General features: G+C 44.5%; 2 protein-coding genes across 8 annotated transcripts in view; one reads left to right on the top strand and one right to left on the bottom strand.

The window, feature by feature from the left end:
• The first annotated feature begins 321 nt into the window (after positions 1-321).
• Positions 322-10,601, top strand: ADPGK (ADP dependent glucokinase). Of its 3 annotated transcripts, XM_087743937.1 has the most exons (8): positions 492-628; positions 2,406-2,534; positions 3,600-3,825; positions 5,070-5,132; positions 5,395-5,515; positions 7,405-7,601; positions 8,445-8,543; positions 9,545-10,601. In XM_087743937.1, exons 2-8 carry the CDS (start codon positions 2,518-2,520, stop codon positions 10,094-10,096), a joined length of 1,275 nt encoding a protein of 424 aa, XP_087600063.1. In that variant the 5' UTR covers positions 492-628; positions 2,406-2,517; the 3' UTR covers positions 10,097-10,601. The 3 variants fall into 3 exon arrangements, with proteins under 3 accessions (XP_087600062.1, XP_087600061.1, XP_087600063.1); XM_087743936.1 differs by lacking the exon at positions 2,406-2,534 and having other exon boundaries at positions 322-628; positions 9,548-10,601; XM_087743935.1 differs by lacking the exon at positions 2,406-2,534 and having other exon boundaries at positions 323-628.
• Positions 10,602-11,522: 921 nt separating this feature from the next.
• BBS4 (Bardet-Biedl syndrome 4) overlaps positions 11,523-22,459 on the bottom strand; it is a 50,214-nt gene continuing 39,277 nt past the window's right edge. For 4 of the 5 annotated variants that reach the window (XM_087743931.1, XM_087743932.1, XM_087743933.1 and 1 more), the window contains 3 exons: positions 21,696-21,837; positions 21,110-21,320; positions 16,670-19,698 (listed from right to left, as the gene is read on the bottom strand). In XM_087743931.1, the coding sequence (XP_087600057.1) occupies positions 19,547-19,698; positions 21,110-21,320; positions 21,696-21,837 (505 nt within the window). In that variant the 3' untranslated portion in view covers positions 16,670-19,546. Of the gene's footprint in view, positions 11,651-16,669; positions 19,699-21,109; positions 21,321-21,695; positions 21,838-22,459 lie in introns of those variants that run through there. The other variant, XR_015701326.1, reaches the window with a different exon arrangement.

Here is a 22,459-nt window from a genome sequence, read left to right as displayed (position 1 = left end):
CTGCAGCCTCCTCGCCCGAGCACCGGCTCCCCGCTGCCCGAGGGCCCGGGGCCAGGCTCTCCCGGGCCCGGCTGTCCCCAGCCGGCCCTGAGGCACGGCGATGCCCGGGAAGGAGCCGCTCCCCCGCCTCCCGCCATTTCCTCTCACGAGGCGCCGCCGCGCTACCGCAGCCCCCGCCTCCCGCCTTATTCCCGTAGCTAAGTTACGCAGGCGACTCAGCCGCACCTCCCGCAGCTACGCAGATTGCGCTGCGGGCGAGGCCGCGCCATTCGCGTAGGGCCCGCCTCGATTCTCGAAGCGGCTTTACGACAGCTGGCGCCCGGCGGGGGCGGGGCGCTACGGAGGCGGCGTAAGGAGCCCCCGCCGCTGGCGTCCCTCCTCGGGCGTGGCGGGGGAGGAGCGGCCGCGGCGCGATGTGGCAGAGGTCGGTGTGCGTGGGCCTGCTGGCCCTGGCGCTGGGCTACCTCTGCCTCCTGGGCCCCGAGCTGCCCCACTCGGCGCTGCGGCACCTCTCCGCCTCGCTGCTGGGCGGGCTGCGCCGCGCCCGCTCCCTGGAGGGCCGGATGGTGGCGGCCTGGCAGGCGGCCATCGTCCGCCCGGCCCGGGGATGGGCGCGCGTCGCCGTCGGGTAGGTGCCGGCAGCGCGCGGCGGGGCGGGGAAAGAGCGCCCCTGGCGGCGGGGTGGGGGGTGGGGGGCGCGGGGGGCGCCCCTGCCCCTGGGCCGGGCTGTATGTCCGTATAGCTGCGTGTGTGTGTGCGTGCGTGCGTGTGTGTACACGCACATCAGGGCCTCGCCTGCCGGGTGGAGATCTTCGCCTGCGGCCATCGGCGCCGGCGCGGCCTCCCTGAATTACTGGGAGGCTCAAAGCTGCTTCGTGAGTCGCTGGGGGCTGGGGTCGCGCTGCCCAGCGGAGACCCGGGAGAGGCCTCCGCTCCCCTGCTCCGGACGGGCAGGAGGAGAGGCTCGTCCGGGGCGCGAGGGGCTGCGCTGCTGTAAGACCCGACGCCAACACGGCTGGGCGCTCGCTGGAGCTCCGGCCTGTATGTTAAACCTCTCTGTTAATCTTCCAGGCCTGTAGTTGTCCAGGCAAGGGCATTTCCCCAAGAGAGCCACCGGCAAGCGTGGCACCTGCCCGCTGGTGCTTAACCAGAGGTGGACCTCAGCTGAGGGGATTAATGGTCCAGAAAACTCATGTGTTGGTGATTTAAGCATGCTGTGTGGTTCAGACCTGGTTGGGAAGCCTGTCTCTGGAGACCTTATCCCTGGCTGGCTTGCCTGTAAAACAAATTTATATACAGAGAATGTCTGAGGGGCTTGGAGCTGCTGGCCCACCTCCAGGAAGGTTGCAATTGGGGCACCCGGTCTGGAAAATAAATAGGTACAAGAGATGAGTTTATGAAGTGGGGAAGTGTGCGAAGCCTTCACGATAGGGGAGAACTAACCAAGTCAAGGCAGAGATGCACAGGAGAGAGATGAGGGAGGGAAAGGAGAGGAGAAAGCAAGAGACGTTGAAGACGCCTGTGCGCGCACAGGGAAATCCAACACCCTTTCTCTTTTTAAACTGGAAAGAGGGCGAGAGGAAAGTTCAGGAGTATCACATTGATCTTAAATGCTGGTTTTAAGTCTGACCATTAGTCTTGCCATTATATGTAGCACTTGACTCACTTCCTTTTAAATATAAGGACGTGACAGGGTAACTTGACTTGACTGGAAGATTTGGCCTTCAAGTGTTTGAGGAAGTTACTCCACCTCAATGGTTGTGTATCTGATACAGTGTTAGTTGGAGTCTGTCTTGCTCTTGCGTCGTGGTTGATGCAGACTTTCTCCCATGAATACATGACAAAACAGCTTTTCCAGTGCCTCATTTAGTCCTCTCTTTTGCCACACCTTCACTGGAAAAGAGCCAGCCATCTTAGGTTTATTCCTTGCTTTCTGCTTTGCTTTAAAGCAACTAAACATATATAATATATACACACACACCAAGCACACAGGGCCTCCAAGTTCAACAGCCAAAACAGTTCATTAGTAGCATATCCCTGCTGTTAAAGGAGTTATTAAAAGCACGAAGTGTGTTAGCCGAGGAATGGCAGGGAGGGAGAAGAAAGACAGTTGGAAGATGATTAGAGGTGTCTCACTTGAAAGAACTGTGACTTGGTTTATGTCCCCTTGCATCTTTAATGATTCATTAAAATATAAAATTGCTGACCTTTTGCCACAGTGAGTTTGGGGCTAAAATGCTGCTTGAGCTTATTGTTTCTTTGGTTTTCTTTTCTCTGCTGTGCGAGGGGATTTTTCTCTCCTTAGTGTATGAGATGATGCACAACACAGGATTTCTGAGCTGGTTACCTTGTGTACTGAAAAGCCTCAGGGTTTTTAATGATGTGCTTTATTTTGTATGATACAGCCTTCATGTGTTGCGGCCCAAATCATGTGTGAAAGGTCACTGACAAGGAGGAATACTAAATGGCTGTGCCTTTCACGCTGACGTGTAAGCAGGCATTGGCATTTGGAGTGTCATGTGGATAGACACAGAGTAAGTTAGAGATCCTGCAAAAGTTTTATAGGTTGTTTGGATCCCTGTCAGGGAAGCGTGGGGCAGAGGAACAGAAATTGCACTTGACAGCAGTTTCAGAAGATGCTTTAGTAATTGCTGGTATAATCTCAGTAAATATTTGGTGTCTCTCTGAAACCGAGGAGTAGAAACAAGGGCAAGTGTTCATAAACTTTCTTCCTGGGAGCCTGGTTCCAGCCCAGAAACTTTCCTATTCTCTAGTCTGAATTAGACTGTGTTTAAATTGATGCCATTGAAGAAATGGGGTCTGGAAGATTTGAGCTGCAGGTTAGACTTCACATAAAGTCTAGATCTGCTGAAATGGTTCTTATCACTTCCTAACTATTACAGGATTTTTTTCCCGTTTCCTCTATTTGAGAGAAGAAGGCGTGGTAATTCTGGAAATTTGGGATGGTCCTTTTGAAATTGCAGTTTTCAAATATTCCAACTGAAAAATTGCTCTCTTGACTCTTTTTAAACAGAACCAGTGGGGGGGGGGGGGGGTCATTTTGGTTATTGTTAGCAGTAGTTGAAACTCAAGAGGCTGATCTAGTAGACTTAAATACTTTGTTTTGTTTTTAACAGTTCTGAATTGCATGTACGTTTTAAACCAGAAATATATTTTTAAAAACCTTCTTATTTTAAGAATTAAAAATTTAAAATGTTATTCTTATTGTGCCTATTCTTTTTTGAACAAGCCTAAGGCAGCAAATGAAGTACAACATGTACTGCAACATACACAATCACCTTTGGACCACGCAGCTTACTCTTTCTTGTTTTAATTCAGCAGAATGTTAGAAATCCCTCTCTCCTCTGCAGTGCTGGAGTACAATAAAAGCACATCAAGAGGAGAATGCTTTAGTAGACAATTTCAGGAAATTCATATGCCTTTGTGGTTTTTTTCATTTGGTTCGTTGTTTTCCCCCTTAGCATGAGGGCTGCGAACAGCAAACATCACTGGCTGGGAAGTGATCTCGTTGTATTGTCTCGCAAGTGCCCTAAGGTACATGTGGTTTTCCCAGTATGTATTCTCCTTCTCTCTTCCAGCGTCAACGCCTGCGTAGACGTGGTTCTGTCTGGTGTGAAGTTGTTAGAGGCGCTCGGTCTTGAACCTGGGGATGGAAAAAATCATGCAGTCTTGAACTCCAGACAGGACCTGAAAGAAGCATTCGCTTACTTCATGGAAAAAGGGGCAGCTGCCGAGCGCTTCTTCAGCGACGCCGAGTCTTTCCATCACATTGCACAAACAGCCTCTGAGTACCCTGGTGCACAGGTATGTCTTCCACCTGAAGATAAGCTTTAGAAGCATGTTTCTTATTTTCTGCATCGTTGGTGACTTTCATTCTCTGTCTAGTGAGAGTGCAAATTGTTTAGGAAAGAAACCTATGCCATAGCTTGAATGTGTTAATGACTTTCTGCAAAACTCTGCACCTGCTGCAAAGAGTAGGGTTTTGAATGGTCTATCCCTTGATTGCTTTCCCAAGACTGAAATGTCAGTCCAAGATGCCTCTGTAAGAATACTGTTATATGGGAGCCAGATGGGGCTGATGCTGTAAAAGAGGCTCCAACATCTTGTAATGAGGCAGGAAGTGAGGAAATAGATCCAAGCATTAGGAGTTGTAAACACTCTGATCAGCTTCAGCTACTTAACACAGGATTTAAATTCCCTGTAGGAGTGGTGAAAAGAAATAAATATTTTTTCTGAAGCCTCCCTTTCCAAAAGCAAAATTTTGTTGCTGTAATTTATACTGGGTCTTCTGAATCTAACTTGATACCTTGCTTGGCAGTTAGCTAATTTCTACAGACTGCCTAATGCTTATGCAGTTCGCCAGCTGCTTTTGAAAATGAGGAAAAGCTCTAAATGTTTTCTGTTGGTCAAGACTCTCCTGTGTTGACTTCTTTCTCACCACGTTTGCTACATTGGCTTTCTGGAATCACCTGATTATTAGCTGTGTCCTTCTATAGCCTGTTTTCCATCTCCTCTGAGTGCCTGTGATCCTCATGACAGTCTATATTCTTTGGTTTCAAAGCTCACATTGGAGTTTTCTTACTTGAAAACTTGGCCTTTCTTACCTGAAGAAACTTTCATGGTTCTGCTTACTTCATGTGGGCATAGGTAGCAGGTTTACCCTTGATTTCAAACTGGAGGAAGTATTTTTGCAGTTTTTAAATGATTGCTTGTCAGCCTTGCTAAAAAACCACAAGTTACGAACTGCCACAGAGAAGTTGCCTAGAAGTAGGGGCTGTTTATGTTACGAATGAATTGATTTGTACAGGGTTGTGAGTTACCTGAAGGCGAATATTTAGATTTTAAAAAGTCAGAGAACACTGAACTTGTTGAGATCTCAGAGAGAATTGTAAAATTGTTTTGCCTTCAGCCCCAGTAAGCTTTATTAACTCCTGTAATGCTAGACCCTTGTCTAAAAAGGTAGAATCTCTAGCCTGTACTGAGGACTAAGCATGTATAAAGCTGTGAAAGCAAGGCAACGCCCATACCAGCCTCTATTTGTTTTATAGCTTTACGTAGGAGGAAATGCTGCTCTCATTGGTCAGAAGCTTGCAACAAATCCAGACCTGAAGGTATGTGTTCCAAAAGTTTCATGCTATTCGCTTGTCTTTTATGAGGCTCACGTTACTTCCCTGTAGATTTTGGGGATCTTGCAGTTATTTCTTAGGTTATGGTGGAACATATGGTTGGCCTTACAAGTTGAAAAGCATAGCTGACTTCTAAAAATTGAATTATTATTTTTTTAAATCAGTTGTCTAGGTGATGCTTAAATGCACTGAAATGGTGGCAAGCGACATGGCAGGGGATCCTTGATTGTTTTTTCTTGTTTTCTAGATCCTCCTTTGTGGCCCAGTTGGTCCTAAACTCCATGAACTACTTGATGACAATGTGGTTGTGCCAGCTGAATCCATGCAGGAAAGAGATGAATTCCATCTTATCTTGGAGTATCAAGCAGGTAGTTGCCAAAGGCTGGATTTTAAATGGGAACCCTGAACGTCACTGAGATAGTCCTGGTTTTAAAGTTGGTTTTTTTGAATCGGTTAATTCCAGAAGGACTGTGTAAGTTATCATTACTGGCAGCTGTCACTGGGCTAATCTGGTAATTCCGTGTGCTTCAGGGAGCTGTAGTAGATGAACAGACACCTAAAAGTCTTTTGAAACTTTTTTCCTTTGTAATATGGTCACTGTAAATACTGACTCGTGCTGTTGTCTTGCCATCCCTTTGGTTCTGTATGCTTGTACACTATAACCTATAGAAACCAAGTGGACTTTATTTTGTTGTGATGCATAGCCTGAGCAGACCTGATGGATGTAATTCTAAAGCTGTATGAACACTAAGTAGTCCAGTAATTTTCTCTGGAAACAGAAAGGTACCATTTAACCACATGCAGATGAAATTCAGAGTAACCCTAATGTAGTGGCTAAATCAAATCTGCATGTATTTTCTTGCTGTTTTCAACCTGAATCATTCCACTGGTATTGTCTCAATATATAGCTTCAGAAAGAGTTACATTGGTATGGCAGAAGAGGGAGTATTTGGCAAGGAGGGAAGGCAAGAACCACCTTAATTAAACCTTTCCAGCAGCAAAGCTCAAGTGGAGCAGCACCCAAAGCATGCACTCTGATGGACTTCCAGCTGAAACAAGGTTACTATAACTGACAAGTGCTGTTACACAGTAGCACTTGTAAAATTACCCTAATCTCTAAGTAAATCTTAATTCTTCTTGCTCCTGGAAGCATCCTCATTAGATGATACGTTAGTACATGTTGTCTCCTTTTCTCACCATCCGTGTTGTCAGGTGGCAGCTGCCCTCCTGGTGCAACTCTGGGGATCTTTGTCCTAGACAGAACTTTGCCATAAGACTTACCTTAAGAGGAGGCAGCACTGATGGCTGTTGATGCTGTTTTAGTGGCTTTTCCACAAATGCTGGTCATATTCTCCATAGTGTAACCAGTATACAATCTGGGAGAGCTGAGTGAACAAGTACGCAGGCTGGTTCTAAGGTGGAGATTCTGCCTATGAGAGCCTCAAAAATGCTTGTGTCTCAAGAGCTTTCTGTTGAAGCTGTGCTTTGTGATCGGTGTTTGTTTATTCCCTTACATTTCTTTCTGTCCAGTTATCGTAAGTGGCACAAGGAACTGCCTGCTGCCTGAGCGAAGATGTGTGTACAGATGGGGAGAACTGCCAGAGGGCTGGCCAGTTGGACTGTGCCTTGTGTAATTTGTATCCTCTCTAAGCTCACTGTCATTACCCTGTTTTCTCATGGCTCAGTGTCCTGGAGATGGAGCCCATTTAATTTGTGATCTTATCCAGGAATAAAACCATTTATGCATTCAGCACTGATGCAACTCTATTCTGCAGATCATTTCTGGGAGCCACGCAGTCAGGAGCAGTAAGAGCCGTGAGACTTTTCAGGGTGTACCTTCGTGATACAGCTTGAGTCAGGCTAACAGGTGGTTGTTGCCAGAAGTGGAAGGTCTCCCCTCTCGTTGCATATCCTGCACGCTCCAAATGTTTGGCTTGAGCTGGCTGTGACACTCACCTGATTGCATGCTAAACTAATACAACTGATTAAAACATCATAAAGCTTGCAAAACCAACAAGTATTGAATTTTCCTTCTGATCAGACAAGCATCTAAATGAGGCAGTGGGAATGAGTGAAGAGAATGAAGGAGAAAAAGAGCAAGGCTTCTTTTGTGGCTGGCAGTAGCTGTTAATTGGGCACAGTCACATTGTGAAGCCATGCCTTCGGATTCCAGCAGAATATCCCCAAAAAATCTCCAGATATGTGGTTTGATTTGCTTCTCTTCTGAGTTAACTTGCTTCTATTTGTTTCACCCTAGGTGAAGAGTGGGGACAAGTGAGAGCACCCAATGCCAACCGCTTCATCTTCTCCCATGACCTATCAAATGGCGCCTTAAATATGCTGGAAGTGTTTGTGTCCAGCTTGGATGAATTTCAGCCAGACCTCGTGGTCCTTTCAGGACTTCACATGATGGAAGGCCAGAGCAAGGAGATGCGGCAGAGACGACTTATGGAGGTAAGATACTTGAACACCACCATAATTTCCATTCCAACCAATGCTTCATGGCAAACTTTTGGTTTCCCAGGCTTGAACTTGTAATTAGGCTCTGTCTTCAGATCTCCCACAAATCTTTTCAGTATTGCATGCTAAAAGAAGAACGTGAACTGTAGGAATGGCAAAAGTCTAATCCTGTAACGCTAACGTTTCGTAGATTCGGTGGGTTATCCATGGGAAAAAGGTATGGTCTGGTTGTCTGGCTGGAGTACATTGACATAGTTACTGGAGCTTATCTACTGGCTAAATTACACTTTTCCTATCCCAGATACTAAGATGATCAAGGTTATAATCAAGACTTGCATTCTTTAAGCAGCAACTATGTTGGATAATCCAAGAGGCAGCTTTCTTATCTGAGCCCAAAGAAGCTACACCAAGTTTTCTTTTTATTTACAGATCATTGCCTGTCTTAGCTGAGAGCCCTTCCTGACGCAATGCACTAGCCTTTCTTTTTTTTTTTTTTCCTCTGTTCTAGGATCAGCTGTTTTACAGCTGCTTCAGATTTGTGAGGATTCTGAATTAGTTCATTAGAAAAGTGCTGAGTTGGGTGCAGATTAGGGTTAGATACAGTTTTCCTGCTCTGGGATTCTGAAAACTAGAAGTTGCTTTTATTTCTTCCCCTTAGCAGTACGTTCTGGCGCTTGTCAGACATCTTGTTTGGAATTGTGTTTAAATCCATACACAAGAAGATGAAAGGATGTGTATCTCTGAGTCAAACCCCCTTTGTTCTTTCTGTTTCTTAATGAAAATGTGGTTTAGGGTGTTGGTTTTGTTTTTGTTTTTTCTTTTCCTGTACCCCTGTAGGCCGTGGCCTCCATCTCTGATATCCCTACTGACATTCCCATACACTTGGAGTTGGCCAGTATGACTGATCAGGATTTCATGAGCAACATTATGCATCAGGTAACGAAAATGAAAAGATTTGCTCTTTTTATCAGTTTCCTTTTCTTCAGTATCACAAGGCACAGACTGGTAGATGAAAATAGAAATGAAAACTTAAAATTAGGGCTATCCATTTGAAGATAAATTGAGAACATTGGGTTTAATGTCTGCTATTGCATTCTGAATGCTTCTGTTTTCCCTGCTGAGCTTACCAGAATCTCCTCTGTGCAGTGAAGGAGAACTGTAATGACTTAGCAAAGGACAGATTTGTTTTCTTTAGCTCAGACAGAGTATTCCTTTTATAAAGGTCTCTCTGGGAAGTTTCATTTAGGAGGTATCTTACAATGCTCTCAGCTGATCATCAGACCGTTTTCAGCAAGGACGAAGGCTTTTTTGCAGATCTGAGTTTATTCGGCAACTGTATTCAGTAAGAATATCATGCAACACAGCTGGGCTCCATTCTTGGATATAAAGATTTTTCGCAATCATGGGGGGAAAGTGACCCAGGAGAATACTCACAACTCCACAAATACAAGTAACTTTGGTTTAGATTTAGCAGGCCTCCAGATTTCTAGAAAAAACAGGATTTGAATTTGAGCTGAGTTTATAATTCTAAAAAAACTCAATTTCTTTGCAGAATTTCTTTCCTGCAGATCCTGGTGGTTCCTTGTTTAGCTTGACACAGCTCTAATCTCAGTGTTATGAGTGATTGATGTGGATCCGATGTTTTGTTACTCTTTGATGTCAAAGTGTGAGTCTAGAAAATTAATTGCACAAAATGAGCATGCACCCTTGGCCTGAAGTTTCCTTGGCTAAGTAATTCTTGCAGACTTGTTGAACTGGGGAAGCTTGCGCAGTGACTTTGGCCTGCATCTCTCCAGGAAACTGGGCACTCCCTTCTGCTGAGGACACCGGCGACAGAGCCGGTAACACAGCATTGTAAAATCAGTACCCTGAATGGGGAAGACCAAAGTCTGATTCTCTCTCTGAAGGGAAGACCGCTGTTCCTGTGTTTCTGTTAGCAGGTCTTTCCCCTGGTGAACTCCATTGGGCTGAACGAGCAGGAGCTGCTGTTCCTCACGCAGTCTGCCTCTGGTCCGCACGCCTCCCTTGCTTCCTGGAGCGGAGTTCCCGATGTGGGTGTAGTCAGCGACATCCTCTTCTGGATCCTGAAGGAGCATGGGAAGACAGCGGACCAGGCCTCTGATCTCACGCGCATCCACTTCCACACCCTGGCCTATCATATCCTTGTCACAGTGGATGGCTACTGGGGCAACCAGGTTGCTGCTGTGGCTGCCGGAGCTAGAGCAGCAGGAACTCAGGCCTGTGCGACTGAAACCATTGATACCAGCAAAGTCTTTCTTAAAGCTCCTTTGGAGTTTGTGACCTCCCAGGTAGAGGCACATTCCAAAATCTCTTTAAATCCAGATGAGCCAGTAGTGCATTGGCACAGAGAAGGCATCTCATTCCATTTCACTCCCGTTTTGGTGTGTAAAGATCCTGTCCGGACCGTGGGACTTGGGGATGCGATTTCAGCTGAAGGACTGCTATACTCAGAAGCATATCCTCAATAGAAGACTAAGACCCTCCTTTTTCTCCAATACTGTACAGTGTCTGAGGAACCACGGTGTTTCTGTTATTATTTCAGCCAGTGATGGTATAGGAACAGAATCAGGGTGTGGTGTGTTTTCTGGATATAACTGAAAAAGAGCCAAAGAATAATTCCAGGTATAAACAGTCAGATACATTCCAGTCACTTGGCAGTGACTCGAACACTTCACATTTAGGTGCAGATGTTTTAGTATTTAATGTGAAAATTGGCTTTGCTTTGTCTTAAGCATGTGGGGAGGGAGACGAATATCAAAATCCCTGTTTGGCCTAGGTTTGCTGTTTGTAACTCTGAATGGGTCTTGTCTGTTAGTGCTGGAAGGTACGGCAGTCAGGAGAATTTTCTGCGTGTGGATCCCAGGGAAAGCACAGCAGTGCTCGGCCTTGTCTTGCCTCTGATAAATTAAAAATAAAAGGTTCTTGCGTTATCTCCTCACAGCACATTGCTACGTGGCAAGAGCAAACCTTCCACTTGCTTGGTGTGATGATGAAATCTTTTACTGATGAAATTACCTCTCGGCTTCAGTGCCCCCAGCATTGGAGGGAGCCAGAGTCCCAAAATGTGACTACTGCACACTGTACCTACTCCTTAAATGCACAGAGAAAACCTGACTCAAGGCTGCGTAGATTATTTTGGGAATCCGTTGTCTCTGTGACTAATGGTATTCAACTGAGCCCTAGTAGCCCATGCTTAGTTTTTGGGCAACTAAAAATGAAGATAATCAGAGTTTATATTTGGGGAGACAGCTTTCTTTCTTTTCTTGCCAGGTAAACCACAAAACGTTACCTGTGTTTGCTGTACACTAAATACGAAGAGTTCCAGCCAGGGGGCTCACAGCTGGTGTTCTTTGCTAACAGTGGGTGCTTATATCTGGTATTTTACAGAAAAGCTATTGAGTGCTGGAGACTAATTTTTTTGTTTGAGAATGGTTGTGCAATTTTCTTCAGTTTCCCTGCCTTCCATTCAGAAGGGTTAATTTATTAGGGGAGGTCCCTCTGGAAGTTCAAAACCTGCAACAGCGTTTTCCAGGTAAGACTGAAGTGAGGAGGGCTTTTTTAGGGCTTGGGTTTGTTTTTTTTTCTTTGACTAGGTCAGTGATAGTTTCTTTGCTCTGGACAGCCTTTGAAATTAAAAAAAATAGAACCATGTGTCCTTGTTAAATACTTTGCTTATATTTTTTCCTCTTCATAGTCACACACTATGGATCACATAGCACCAGCATTTTTTTTGTCTCTTTCCAGCATGGTTTTGTTTTTGTCTGCTTCCAGGAACTTCAAGCATATATGCATAGCTTATATCATACACATTTTTTTCAGTATAACTGAATTAAAGGCAATCAGCATGTCTATGCAAGCCCGTGCTGTACCAGAATTTGTAGGAGGTCACTTTAGGTCAGTCTTTGCATCTGAAAGGAGGGGAGGAGAGTCCGTATCACTTAGGCTGGAGTGGTCTGTTTCAGTAATGCTGTCGTATTGCTGTCTGTGATGTTCTCCTGTTGGAAAATGCCATCGTGAATGCTCTGTAAGGATAAAAATTGACAGCTGTTGTAACTTGTACTGACTTAGCACACAATGCTGTCTGTCAATGTATATTTAACTTCTGCTTTCCCTCTGAGCAAAAAGTTTTCTGTGCTGTACTGGAGGAGAAATGCAGTCAGTGCTATGTTTTCCTGCAGCTTATCCCATCCTGATCTTCCGTTGCATCTCAGCATTTTATCTTGGTGCAGGATCTTAAGACTGGAAGTATTTCTATCCACATTTTTTTAAATTATTATTATTATTGATAAATAGTAGCATGGGACTTGGGGTTCTGGTTTAGTCTTCCCACAGAAAAAATAAATTAAAAAATTCTTCTTTCAGCCACCTAAAACGTCTGAGGCCATTAGCAGGGTTATTTTGCAACCTTTGATCATAGCTGCCTGGCACACCACCCCTAGGACCACCAAGGGACATGCATCCTGCCAGCTGGAGAACTAATCCTTTGCTTACGCTAGGTTCCACTTCCCTGACACTGGGCCAAGCTGTGTGGATTCTCAAGTTGGAAACAAAACAAAACTAAATACACACAAGCTGTCAGCAGCAACGGTCCTGCTGCTGTATTTCACTTCTCTCTTCCAAAAATATTTGCAGGGATGCGCGGCTGATTGGACTGGCATCACCTTATGGCCGTTTAAAATCACATAACTGCACTCAGAGAACTTGTCCAAGGGTAAGTTATGCTTGGATTTAACAGGAGTGTTACAGGCCTAAATTATCTCTCTTTTTTTTTTTTTTTTTTTAACTACTTTGAATAAATAACTGCTGTAAACAAGTATGAAAAGAGGTTTATTTCTTAGAATTCATCTGGGCCTAAAAACTAAACTCTAATAATCATTATTATTATTAATTCCTCCTTCCTGCTGCTCCTGTTCTTTCTCACCAGGTAATATTTCTTCTTTAGCCTGTTGTCGGTGCGGTGTGAATGCCTGGCACCGTGAGTCACTTCTCAAATGGCAGTAGGATGTGATGGCTAGACTGCTGCTCTATCTATCTGCTTTGATCAGGCATATAGAGCTCGCCTGGTCACCAAATTCACTTCCCAAGGATAACTCTTAACAAGTGTGACCTGTTAATCAGATATGCCGTTGGTATCCCTGATTTAAGTTTTGAACCAATCTATATGATAATAAAAATGAATTGAATGGCGGGACGCAGCAGCCTGTCTTCACTTCATGTTTCACATGCTGTGAACACGATGTGCTTAGCTTCCCTCTGCCTTCCGAACTTAATAAGGGTTGCAGAGTCTCTTGAAATCTTTTTGCTGCACGTGTAGGCTGTCTCACACCTCTGCACAGCTACAATAGCGACAACAAAGAAAAGCTGCTTTGTCTTTAACAGACCTTGCTGAACAACAGAAATGGAAATAGCTAGTGGGGGTTTTTTGATCTGTATAGGGGGAAAAAAAACTAGTGAATTTCTACTGATTGTGGGTTTTGTTGTTCGGTTGGTTTGTTGTGTTGGGTTTTTTTGGGTTTTTTTGTTTTGTTTTGTAAAATACAAAAATCCTTGGTAGGTGAGAGACTTTTAAACAAATTTTTCTAATGGATTATAAAAATCCAGATCTCTCTTCATCATGAAGAAACAGAAAAATTGCAAAAATACCAAAGCTTCAAAACCAGGCTTGACATGACCTCTGCTTTCCCCTGATCCTCTCAGTCTCTACAAATCTTGTTTGTTCTCGTGTGATACTCATACCTTGAAATCCACAGTGATGGATGCCTCAAACCTCAGCTAGCCTCATACTCACGAACAGAAGGATTTCCACTGGAAATGTTTATTCACACATAGTTTGCTGAAGATGCAACAGATGAGCTCATCATTGTGACAGTAAGCTAGTGGCTCTCTAGATGATAAAACTTGTGCACGTTGATATTTCCACTTCTCTGTGCCTGTAGCCAGTGCAGCCGCATTGGTTTTGTTTTTTTGTCTTACCCTTGATCAAAAATGAGCAATGCTTTGTATCTTTTCTGTTTATGTTGCTTACTGAAGGCCAAGTGGTGGCTTACTTGAGGTGCGTGAATCACAGGAGGCTGGCAGACTTTGAAAGGATACGTTCCTTCTCTGCTGTGCCCGTGGTGATGTGCAATTGCTACTTGGCCATGGGAGAGCCAATCCCAAATCCAACTCTTCCCAGTTTAAAGGCCAGGGGAGTTTCACAGCATTGCTAAGGAATTACTTGATTTTCTTTACTTCTGTGTTTCTTGGTTATCTCCTGTTCTGTTATGTGAGATCCAGTTAAGTTTGCTCTTTTCTCATGAGTTCCTTTTTACAGAAATGGTGCTGAAATTTTTTTCCTTAGCTGTTATGCATTGCCTCTAGCAAAGACCTCATTAACTGCTTTGACCCTTGTTAGATGTTGCTTTAAAGCCCAACCCCACTTCTCAGCTACTGGAATCCAAAGCTTGGATAGCAGCAGAGCGCTAGATCCATTTTCAAAACCTAATGGAAAACTGTCAGCAGTGTTTATGTATTTGCCATCAGTTCTCTTCTGCCCAAGTTTATTTTAAGACCAGTTAGCCTAAGGTAGGGGTTGCTTTTTGTAGCCACCTCCCAATGACAATAACAGAAATAAAAAGTAGATTTTTTTAAACTGTGAAAACGCTGATGCTAGTTATGGTTGGATTTTTTTTTTTTTCTTATTCTGTAATGATGTACTGAATTATCAGGAATTACGTGCCACAAGGTGACCCTTCCAGTCACGTCCTGAGAAAAAAGTTAAAATGAATACTGGGACAATTTTTGTGAGAAAGGTACAAGGCAACATAACTCTTTCCAGTTACCCTAGAAGTTGCTTACACCTCTGTGCTGTTGGGCTCTTTTTTTGGAGCCTGCAGCTTAGGTGAAAGCTGATGCTGTTGTCAACGAGCAAGCAGCTAAACTGTCTCTGCATTGATATTTGGCACTGGCTGCTGATACACGTGCTTGGAGCAATCTGTTCTGAAGCAGTGCTGTCAAATACTTCTGTCACACAATGTGCTGCGTTGCTATTTCTGGTGTAAGGAAACTCATCAAGTTTTTGAGTACATTTGGAAGAACAGTATAAAAATGGAGGAAAAATACTGAATTTACATTTTTATGGCTTTACTTGGATTGTTATGTCCTGCATTAAATCAGTATTTGAATGTGAATGTTTGTTTCAAGCCATATTAATTACGTTCTTCTCTAGTGCAATTAATGTTTTGGTAAAAGCATACAGTTAAGTTTTAAATCTGTGATCAACCAAAGTGGTAGTTTCATGTTTAAAAAAAAAAATTACATGTCTGTAGACTCATTGGTTAAAACCAGCTCAAACAGGCACCACAACGAAGATTGTCTCACATTCTTCATTCAAGCACTAACAAGGTTACTAGAGAGAGAAATGGGAGTATTAAAGGTTGTCTTTGCTCTTTGTTTTGGAAGTTTGAGTGATAAGGGGCAGAGAAAACCTCTTTGCAACGAGTTCTTTTGCATAGCATACCCCTTGGCCTGCTCTCATTGCTCCTGTCTGCTTTCTGCTCCACCAATGCTGAGTCTGATTAAACTCTTCAGTAAAACTTGATTTTAGAGCCAGAAATGATTGTTCTCCTGTCTGTTCAGAGATGTCAGATGAAGTTCTCCTCTGTAACAGATGGAACAGTTTCTTGTGTAGTATCTCAGGTGGATCCTAAGTGCCAACCAGGCTGAATTCTCAGGGAGTTACTGATCCAGACTCTTGTGGGAGGACGTTCTCTCAGCAAAGGAGACAAACGCAGGTTGGAAATAGCACGCATGGCCATTACCTTCTGTGCCGGAAGCTTGGAAAGGCATCTGTTCCAAACAGCTCGCTGTCGCTTTGAAAACTGAGCCTGGTATCAGCCTTTGCTGAGAAGATCTCGTAGCAGCTGAAGAATACAAATGCTGGCAGCTAAGGGGGAATGATCTCATTAAAATGCAAGTGGGGGAAACAAAAAAAAAAAATACCCTGAAAACCTCCCCTATGAATTTCTCAGGAAAGCTGCTCCTTAGTCAGTGCAGCCTGGGTAAAACTGGGTTCAAATCCCACCTCTATCTTTCATGAAAAAACACTGATTTTTTTGGTGCAGTTTGATTTGAGAGAGTGGTAAAGCTTTCCTTGTAGCAGAACTGTGTTTTCTATTATATAAAACAGTCTTGGCAGATGAACGGTTGATATGTGCTTTTTTGTAGTGCATTTATGTGTGGAGCTTATTATTTTAGTAAAATTTGGTTTTTTTCGTTCAGTGCTGAGGCTTGTCTGTCCCTGAAGAGGCTTTGCCAACTGAAACCCACTTCCCAAGGGGGAAGTCTAAATTTTTAAAGTCTTATGCAAGAATGGGATGTTGAGTAGGACCCAAGGTCCACCTTGCACAACATTGCCGGTTAGTGACCACAGTTGGCCAAGATCGCATACAGGAGCACGGCAAGTATACACTAATACTGCCCATATCATAAATCAGCATCCAGTTGTCTCAGGGACCTCAAAACCAGAGTTGTCTGGGTTGAACACACATTGCTGGATGGATTGACCATTACTCTTGGCTGAAACAAGGTCTTGCTGCTCAGGCGTTGCTATTTGAGTGTCTTCTGGTTTCTTTCCTGTGAGGAAGTCAGGCTGCAGTCCACCTTGTAAGCTGTATGATTTAACCTGGTTAATGATATACATTTTTCTGAAAGGGGAAGAAAAAAGTCCTAAAGCAGATGGTTTCTACTTCCCTAGAAATTAAGCTCATTATTCTTTTCCATCTTAAAATTTCAATTATGGGGGGAAAAGAGAAGATTAGAATTATGGCTGATGCCAGAAACAGGTTTTGGAACATAAGGCATGATTTCCAAAATCCCTAAATGATTTCGTACAGTCCTGCTGAAAATTCCTTGCTTCATTTCAGTTGAAAGAACAGTCTGGCCTCATCCTCATCATTAGATAGCTTAAAAAAAGCTCTCCATAAAGATACCATGAATTTTACTGTATGCAAATCATTTACTGTATGCAAATCATCATCACAATACCCAGGGGGAGGAGAGGGAACAGGACAAGGAACTGCAGTTCTATTTATTATCCAACTGTAATTACATATTTAAAAATGCTTCCTTACACATACACAAAGCTCCCTTCTGCTCTGTTCAAATCCATAAAGTTACAAGGTGCTACTGCTTCTTTTCATAGGAGAATTGGTTAATTGTCTGCATAAGCTTTTCACCAAAATATATATTTACTTTAAATACCTTTACAGTACCTCCAAATGTAGTATACCCTATATACTAACGTGTAACGTTTATCCTATAAAAGCATCCTAACAGCCAAGAAGGCCGTAAGTTACAGCAGTGGGACTGGGTGAGAGGAGAGAGATTGTTGATTGTTCCTTGTGGCTCCGGTGGGCTGTAAGTTGAGAACAGCACTGGGGCGAGGGCTGCTCCCACCTACTGAATATAGCAAAGGAGTTTCATAATGCTACAGTCTACGGTCACTTTTCTTTTTTACAACAAGCAGAAGGCGGGGAAAGCAGCTAGTAAAATCAAAACAAAGGGTCATGAGCAGATGGAGGGGAAACCTTCCTGTATCGGCAATGCTGGTGCTCACCTGTCTGTAATCATGCTGTTCTGGTCACTGTTCCTTGTATCGGAGCTTCCATGGCTTGAAAGCCTTTGTGATAAGACTGAAAGATTACAGCAATCAACTGCTATTGGAAAAAAACTGTCTTGAACTAAAGTTTTGGGGGTGAGGTAAGGAGTTTCCACATGCGGCCTACCCTTGCTCTGCAATCTTAACCTCTTCTTCACAGGCACTCTGTTACACTGCAGTAACTTTCAGTGTAAAAAGTTTAATGTGAATAAAAATCGCTGCACTGTACCTGATTTACACTGCTTCTTGTCTGGTTTGTTTAAATTTGCCAGTGCTCCACAGAAGATCCTCTGTTTTCTTCAACTCCTAGCATGAGGGAAACCTTACAGGAGCGCTACCCAGAGGCTGTACAGATATAAAACCAATCATCAGTAGAGGACAGCTGGAAAAAAAGCCACATTTGAGATAAGCAGGCAGTTTTGGCAATCAAAACAGAGGAGAAAGGGGTTCCTACTCTTTTAGTGTTCTCTAGGGAGTAGGATAGCACTTTAGTTCCTGGTTACGCTCTAATGATGCGTTAATGTCACTCTGGATAATAGCAGCTAACCACAAAGCCCAACTGAAGGATGTTAATATATCCGGAGCCCTGATCCAACGCTGCTTTTATGTTGTTGCTACAGAGAAGTTTCCATTACTAACCTTGCTCTGTTGGACTTGTTAATTATGGAGTGATACAATGCAACAGTGCAGAACTAAAAGCAGGAAATACATTTTTAAAAGCTGGATAGCTTAACCAGCAAATACACTGAACCCTGAAGCTTCAGTTTTGTTGGGGAAGCGCTACACGTTCTGTGTGGAAAACTCAGACTGGAAGTCCCACAGCAATGTTAGCTTTGTGTACTTCTCGGTACAGAAGGGAGGATGAGAAAAACTATACTTAACTCAGTTACTGGTGCTTTATGTAAAGTATGATGGTGCCGCCTTTAGTTCCCAAAAGCAGTTGTTTTGAGGACCTGTATCAAGCTCTGGATAAATCCCAGAGGCAACAAACTGACAGCAGCAGAGAAAAGGAAGGCTCAGATTCTGCTCTTCAAGGGTAGAAACTTTCAAAGCATCTCTAGTATCACATGGGCATTAAAATTCCTTGCTCTGCTCACCAACAGGCTGCTTTGCTGCCTTGCAGCTAGCATGAATGATTTCTCCTAAAATGCAACCGTAAGAAGGGCATAACTACATTATTCAGAGCATGGCTGCTGTCATACTAAAACAATTTAAATTTAGCATTGAAGCTGACCATATCGTCTTTTCCAAAAAGGCTTGCTGTTTTTTCCTGCAAACCAATCCTTCCCCCCATGCTGGGCAATACAAATTCTCAAGGAAGAACTCCAATCACATGAGCAGAGCTTCCCTGAGGCTCATTTACCCTGTTTCTCAGCAAACAATTAGGAATTTGGCAGACTTTTTTGCTGCTGCAGCTAGCTTGCTTCCAGAATAGCCAGCCTCTGAGCACTTGCCTTACTGTGGGCCAGCTTTGCAACTTTCTTAGCTACCACATAGAAGCTCATGCTTAAAAATAGGTTGGATTCAAGAAATACAGGATAAGATGAACAGTCCTAAAGAAGCCAGCTCAGTTGGCTGGCCAACACACATGCTGCTAGCCCAGCACAGCAGGTCTGCTCTGGCCATCCATCCTCCACCAGATCCCGTTTCAGCTTCCTTTCTTCAGCCTTGGGAAAGCACTTACAAAGTCTTGCCCTTGTGAAACAGAGCGTGACAAGCCCCTGTTTCACAGTAAGCCAGGCTGTGCTAGTCCTGAGCCTAGCTTACTGCTCTGCACTTGCTCTGGTGGGGTGCACTACCTTCACCCCCTCTCCGAGTGTATTACCACTGACCTTACTACAGCCCGTGTAGGGCTTCTTCAGCCACTTACAAGTTCAGTCACTGGAAGGCTTTGACCCTCTTTGGGATCCAGGATGCTAAGTCACTACTGCTGGCTTTTTTAAACATACTGGATGCCTTAGCATCCTTCTGGAGGACTTTTACACCCAAACACTGAAGACTGCCAACCCTGTGGAGAGATGGATCTCCATCCTCCAGTCTTTTGTAGTAAGCTGTGACCACATTAACAGTAGCTATGCAGAAACCTTTTCCGATTGCTGCAACGACTCCTTGGGACAAGGTAGAGACCACGTACTAAAATCACTAACAAAACAGCTGCATTTAGACTGACAGTGGAGCGAAGCCACTGTGGGTCGGGGGAGAGGGCAGGTCCCTTTCCCCACAAGTCAGCAGGCAGCGCTGGAGATGCTCCTGCACCTGCCTGTCCCAATCAGAGTCCATCCTAGTCCGCTGCCTGCCGGCTCTTGCGCTTTTCTTTCCTCTGTTCCTCTGCCTCTGTTGGTGCCGAGGTCTCCTCGGGGCTTGTTTCTGAGCCCAGTTCTGGTTCCAGAGGCAGCGAGGGAGGCTTTGCAAGCGGAGCTGATGCGCCAGCACCTGGGGAGAGAACGCAATTATAGTTACTGTATGACTACACGTCTTTTTTTGTCTATTCTTTTTGCCCTTCCAGGCAGTATGGAGATACAGAACAATTGCAGCTCTTAATTATTCTCAGATTTCTTCTGTCTAGCATTAGCTTATCAATAGCACTCGACTCTTGTGAGCTATCCAGCCAGAGACCTTACAGTACCCAAAGTTCTGCTGAAGGGAAGCTAAGGGACAGGATCGCATTCAGCTGAGCTGCTGTGAGAAGACAGTACAAACTTAATGAATTAACTCATGTTTTGGAAGGGAAAATAGATCCACTGAAGCTGGTTTATATTCAAGCTGGAGCCAAAACCACAGTACCGTTTTCAGTTCACAGTTTTAGCAAACTCAAGGAGAGTTTCCAGGCAGTTAATGTAGCTACTTACAGAACAAAATCAAAACAGGACACTTCCATGCTGAAGTTGTTTCTACGCTTAGATTTAGGCTGATAACCGATGTTATGAACCAGCTCCCTTCTCTGATGTGGATGACAAAGACCCCAGACTCCTGTATGTTTTATTTTTCAAGCTTTCCTGACTAAGTCTTCCCTGCATGCAAAGTTTATTCCACGTGTGAGAAATGGAAGAGGTCCTTAGGGGTGCCAAAGAAAGAGGCCTGGTTACACAACCTCTCTCCTAGTTTAGTCCACAGGAAACAAGACTAAGAGTGACAGAAAATCACAATGAGCAATATCCCTAGCGCATTCCTCCTTGGAAGCCAAGGGGTGAGAGGAGGTCAGGCTATGAATGGTGGCTCAGGAGATGCTCCTACCCAGCCCCAGCAAGAAGCAGCATGTACAGCCATTAGCATAAGCCTTCGAAGGCTGACGCTATCTCCTGAGCAACCTTCAGTCCAGTGGCCCGCTCTAAAAGGTAATCCAGCAACATTTGCAAGGGAGGGACCTGGCTGGACAGCTTCAAAGCAATCCAGTTACAGTTATTTTTGTAAGAGAAATGATAAAGCGCTTCAGAAAATTGTCCACCATTGTCCTTCTCTCCAGCAGCCTGTCTGTGTGTGTCAGCTTCCTGGGCTCTTCCCAAGGAAGACAAGAGGTCTGGTTTCTGAAACCACCTCCTTTCCAGAACAAGATCTCAATCCCATGCTAATGGAGTCTTGCCCGTCGTGGCTCAGACAGGAAGGGAAACTTTACTGGCTTTCCTCACCCCTGCAAAAGCAGGATAGATAGCACCACAGAGAGTGTCTTCCTTCCACACTTCCTTAACTCAGAAATCTGGGAAGATTATTACCAAATGTTGACATGACTACTGTGTAAGCAAGTCAATACCTTCCTAAACACGTGCTGTAACTGTACTCAAAGGAAGAGAGATTTCTTTTCTCCCCTCCCACAGTTCTACTTTAAAGAGAAGCAAAAGAGAAGTACCTGGGGGAAGCTGGATGGTTTTCCCATACCCCGCTGCTGAGGACATGGCTTGACCCAGGGCCTGGTTAGAGCCCAAAGGCTGCTGAGTGCTGGAGGATTTCCCTGACAGAGCAGCTCTCTGCTTGGATTTAGACTCTTTAGAAGGCTTAGTCCAAACCAGGCTCTCTCCCACCTGCAGGGCAGCTCCCATCTTCTGGGCAACCTCCACCATCTTCTCAAGAAGCAAAGAGAGAAGACCACTGTAAACAGGAATACTTCAGACAACAATATAGTCAACAACACAGAAAAACCCAAAACACAAGAGCTCTGCAGAGCTGGCTACTGCCTTGGTGCTCGAGGGAAACATCTCCGCTAATTCATTCCCTTAATTAAGAGGGAATCTTGTCTTGCTGTGTATTGATTGAAGAACTGAGCTTCAAAGAGCAGAAATGAAGCAAGCAGCTCTCAGCAGGAGAATGCTCTACTCGGAAAATCTCATAAGCAGAATTTCTTCCTAATAATTGGACTCCAAAGTCAAATTTCCTCCTCATTTGTTGCCAGTCTTAGCGTGGCTACTTAGTTCCACTGACAATTGTTAGGCACATACCTCAGGGTCAAAGTCAAGAGTACTGCTCTCCTTCAGTGCATTGACCTTCTTCTCCATCTCCTGGTACTGGCAGAGGGCTTCCTTCTTGTCACCCTGGTTATACAGCAGGACAGCATAATTCAGGTTGACGAGGGGGTTGCACCTTCAGCAAACACACAGAATGCATCGCATTCACTGTGGGAACACTTACCCTGACTTGAAGAAGCACTAAGATGTGCCCAAGCAGCAAAGCTGGAGACACCTTACTGTCTGGCACAGACAAGCCATGGGGTACTCTGACCCCAAAGCAGATGAGGGGCTGCACAGCCAGAGTCCTTTGGGAACATGATAGAGTCCCACGTGCCCGGGCTCAGCAAAGTATCCCAGTGTCCATGACAATATAAATGACTCTGCTGATTGCCTCACCTCCTGCAAGGCTCTTCTCTGCAACCGCCAATTCTTTGCACTTGGGGACCATCTCAGGACTGTCTTTAGTAAGTGCCTGGTCTCCCAGCCCCTTGCTCCTGGGGCAGGTAGAGCAGTGATGAGGGCTTTCATCATACTGTGAAAGCTGATCTCTGCTCTGACTTATCTCAGGCTCTCACAGCTCTCCCAGTTTGTAGGAGAGCAGTTTGTTGTGGGACAGGGCAGTGGAACAGACTCATGCTTATTGATCGCATTTTACAACCCAACATGCTACAGAACATCCTGTTTACATTTCATTTTCCTCACCTCTTCTCTCTCATTCACCCAGTAAAAGCATACATAATTGTATGTATTGGTAC

This window comes from Nipponia nippon, unplaced genomic scaffold (assembly GCF_047370975.1).
Source record: "Nipponia nippon isolate SJK-2023a ecotype South Korea unplaced genomic scaffold, ASM4737097v1 scaffold_9, whole genome shotgun sequence".
Classification (NCBI taxonomy): domain Eukaryota; kingdom Metazoa; phylum Chordata; class Aves; order Pelecaniformes; family Threskiornithidae; genus Nipponia; species Nipponia nippon.
This window is presented reverse-complemented; position numbering and strand designations above follow the sequence as displayed.

Excerpts from the sequence above, each read along its gene's own strand:
- ADPGK (XM_087743935.1), top strand. The coding sequence starts at position 414 with ATGTGGCAGAGGTCGGTGTGCGTGGGCCTGCTGGCCCTGGCGCTGGGC. Across the intron at positions 5,133-5,394 it reads CAACAAATCCAGACCTGAAG|ATCCTCCTTTGTGGCCCAGT; the intron begins GTATGTGTTCCA and ends CTTGTTTTCTAG. Across the intron at positions 7,602-8,444 it reads GGCAGAGACGACTTATGGAG|GCCGTGGCCTCCATCTCTGA; the intron begins GTAAGATACTTG and ends GTACCCCTGTAG.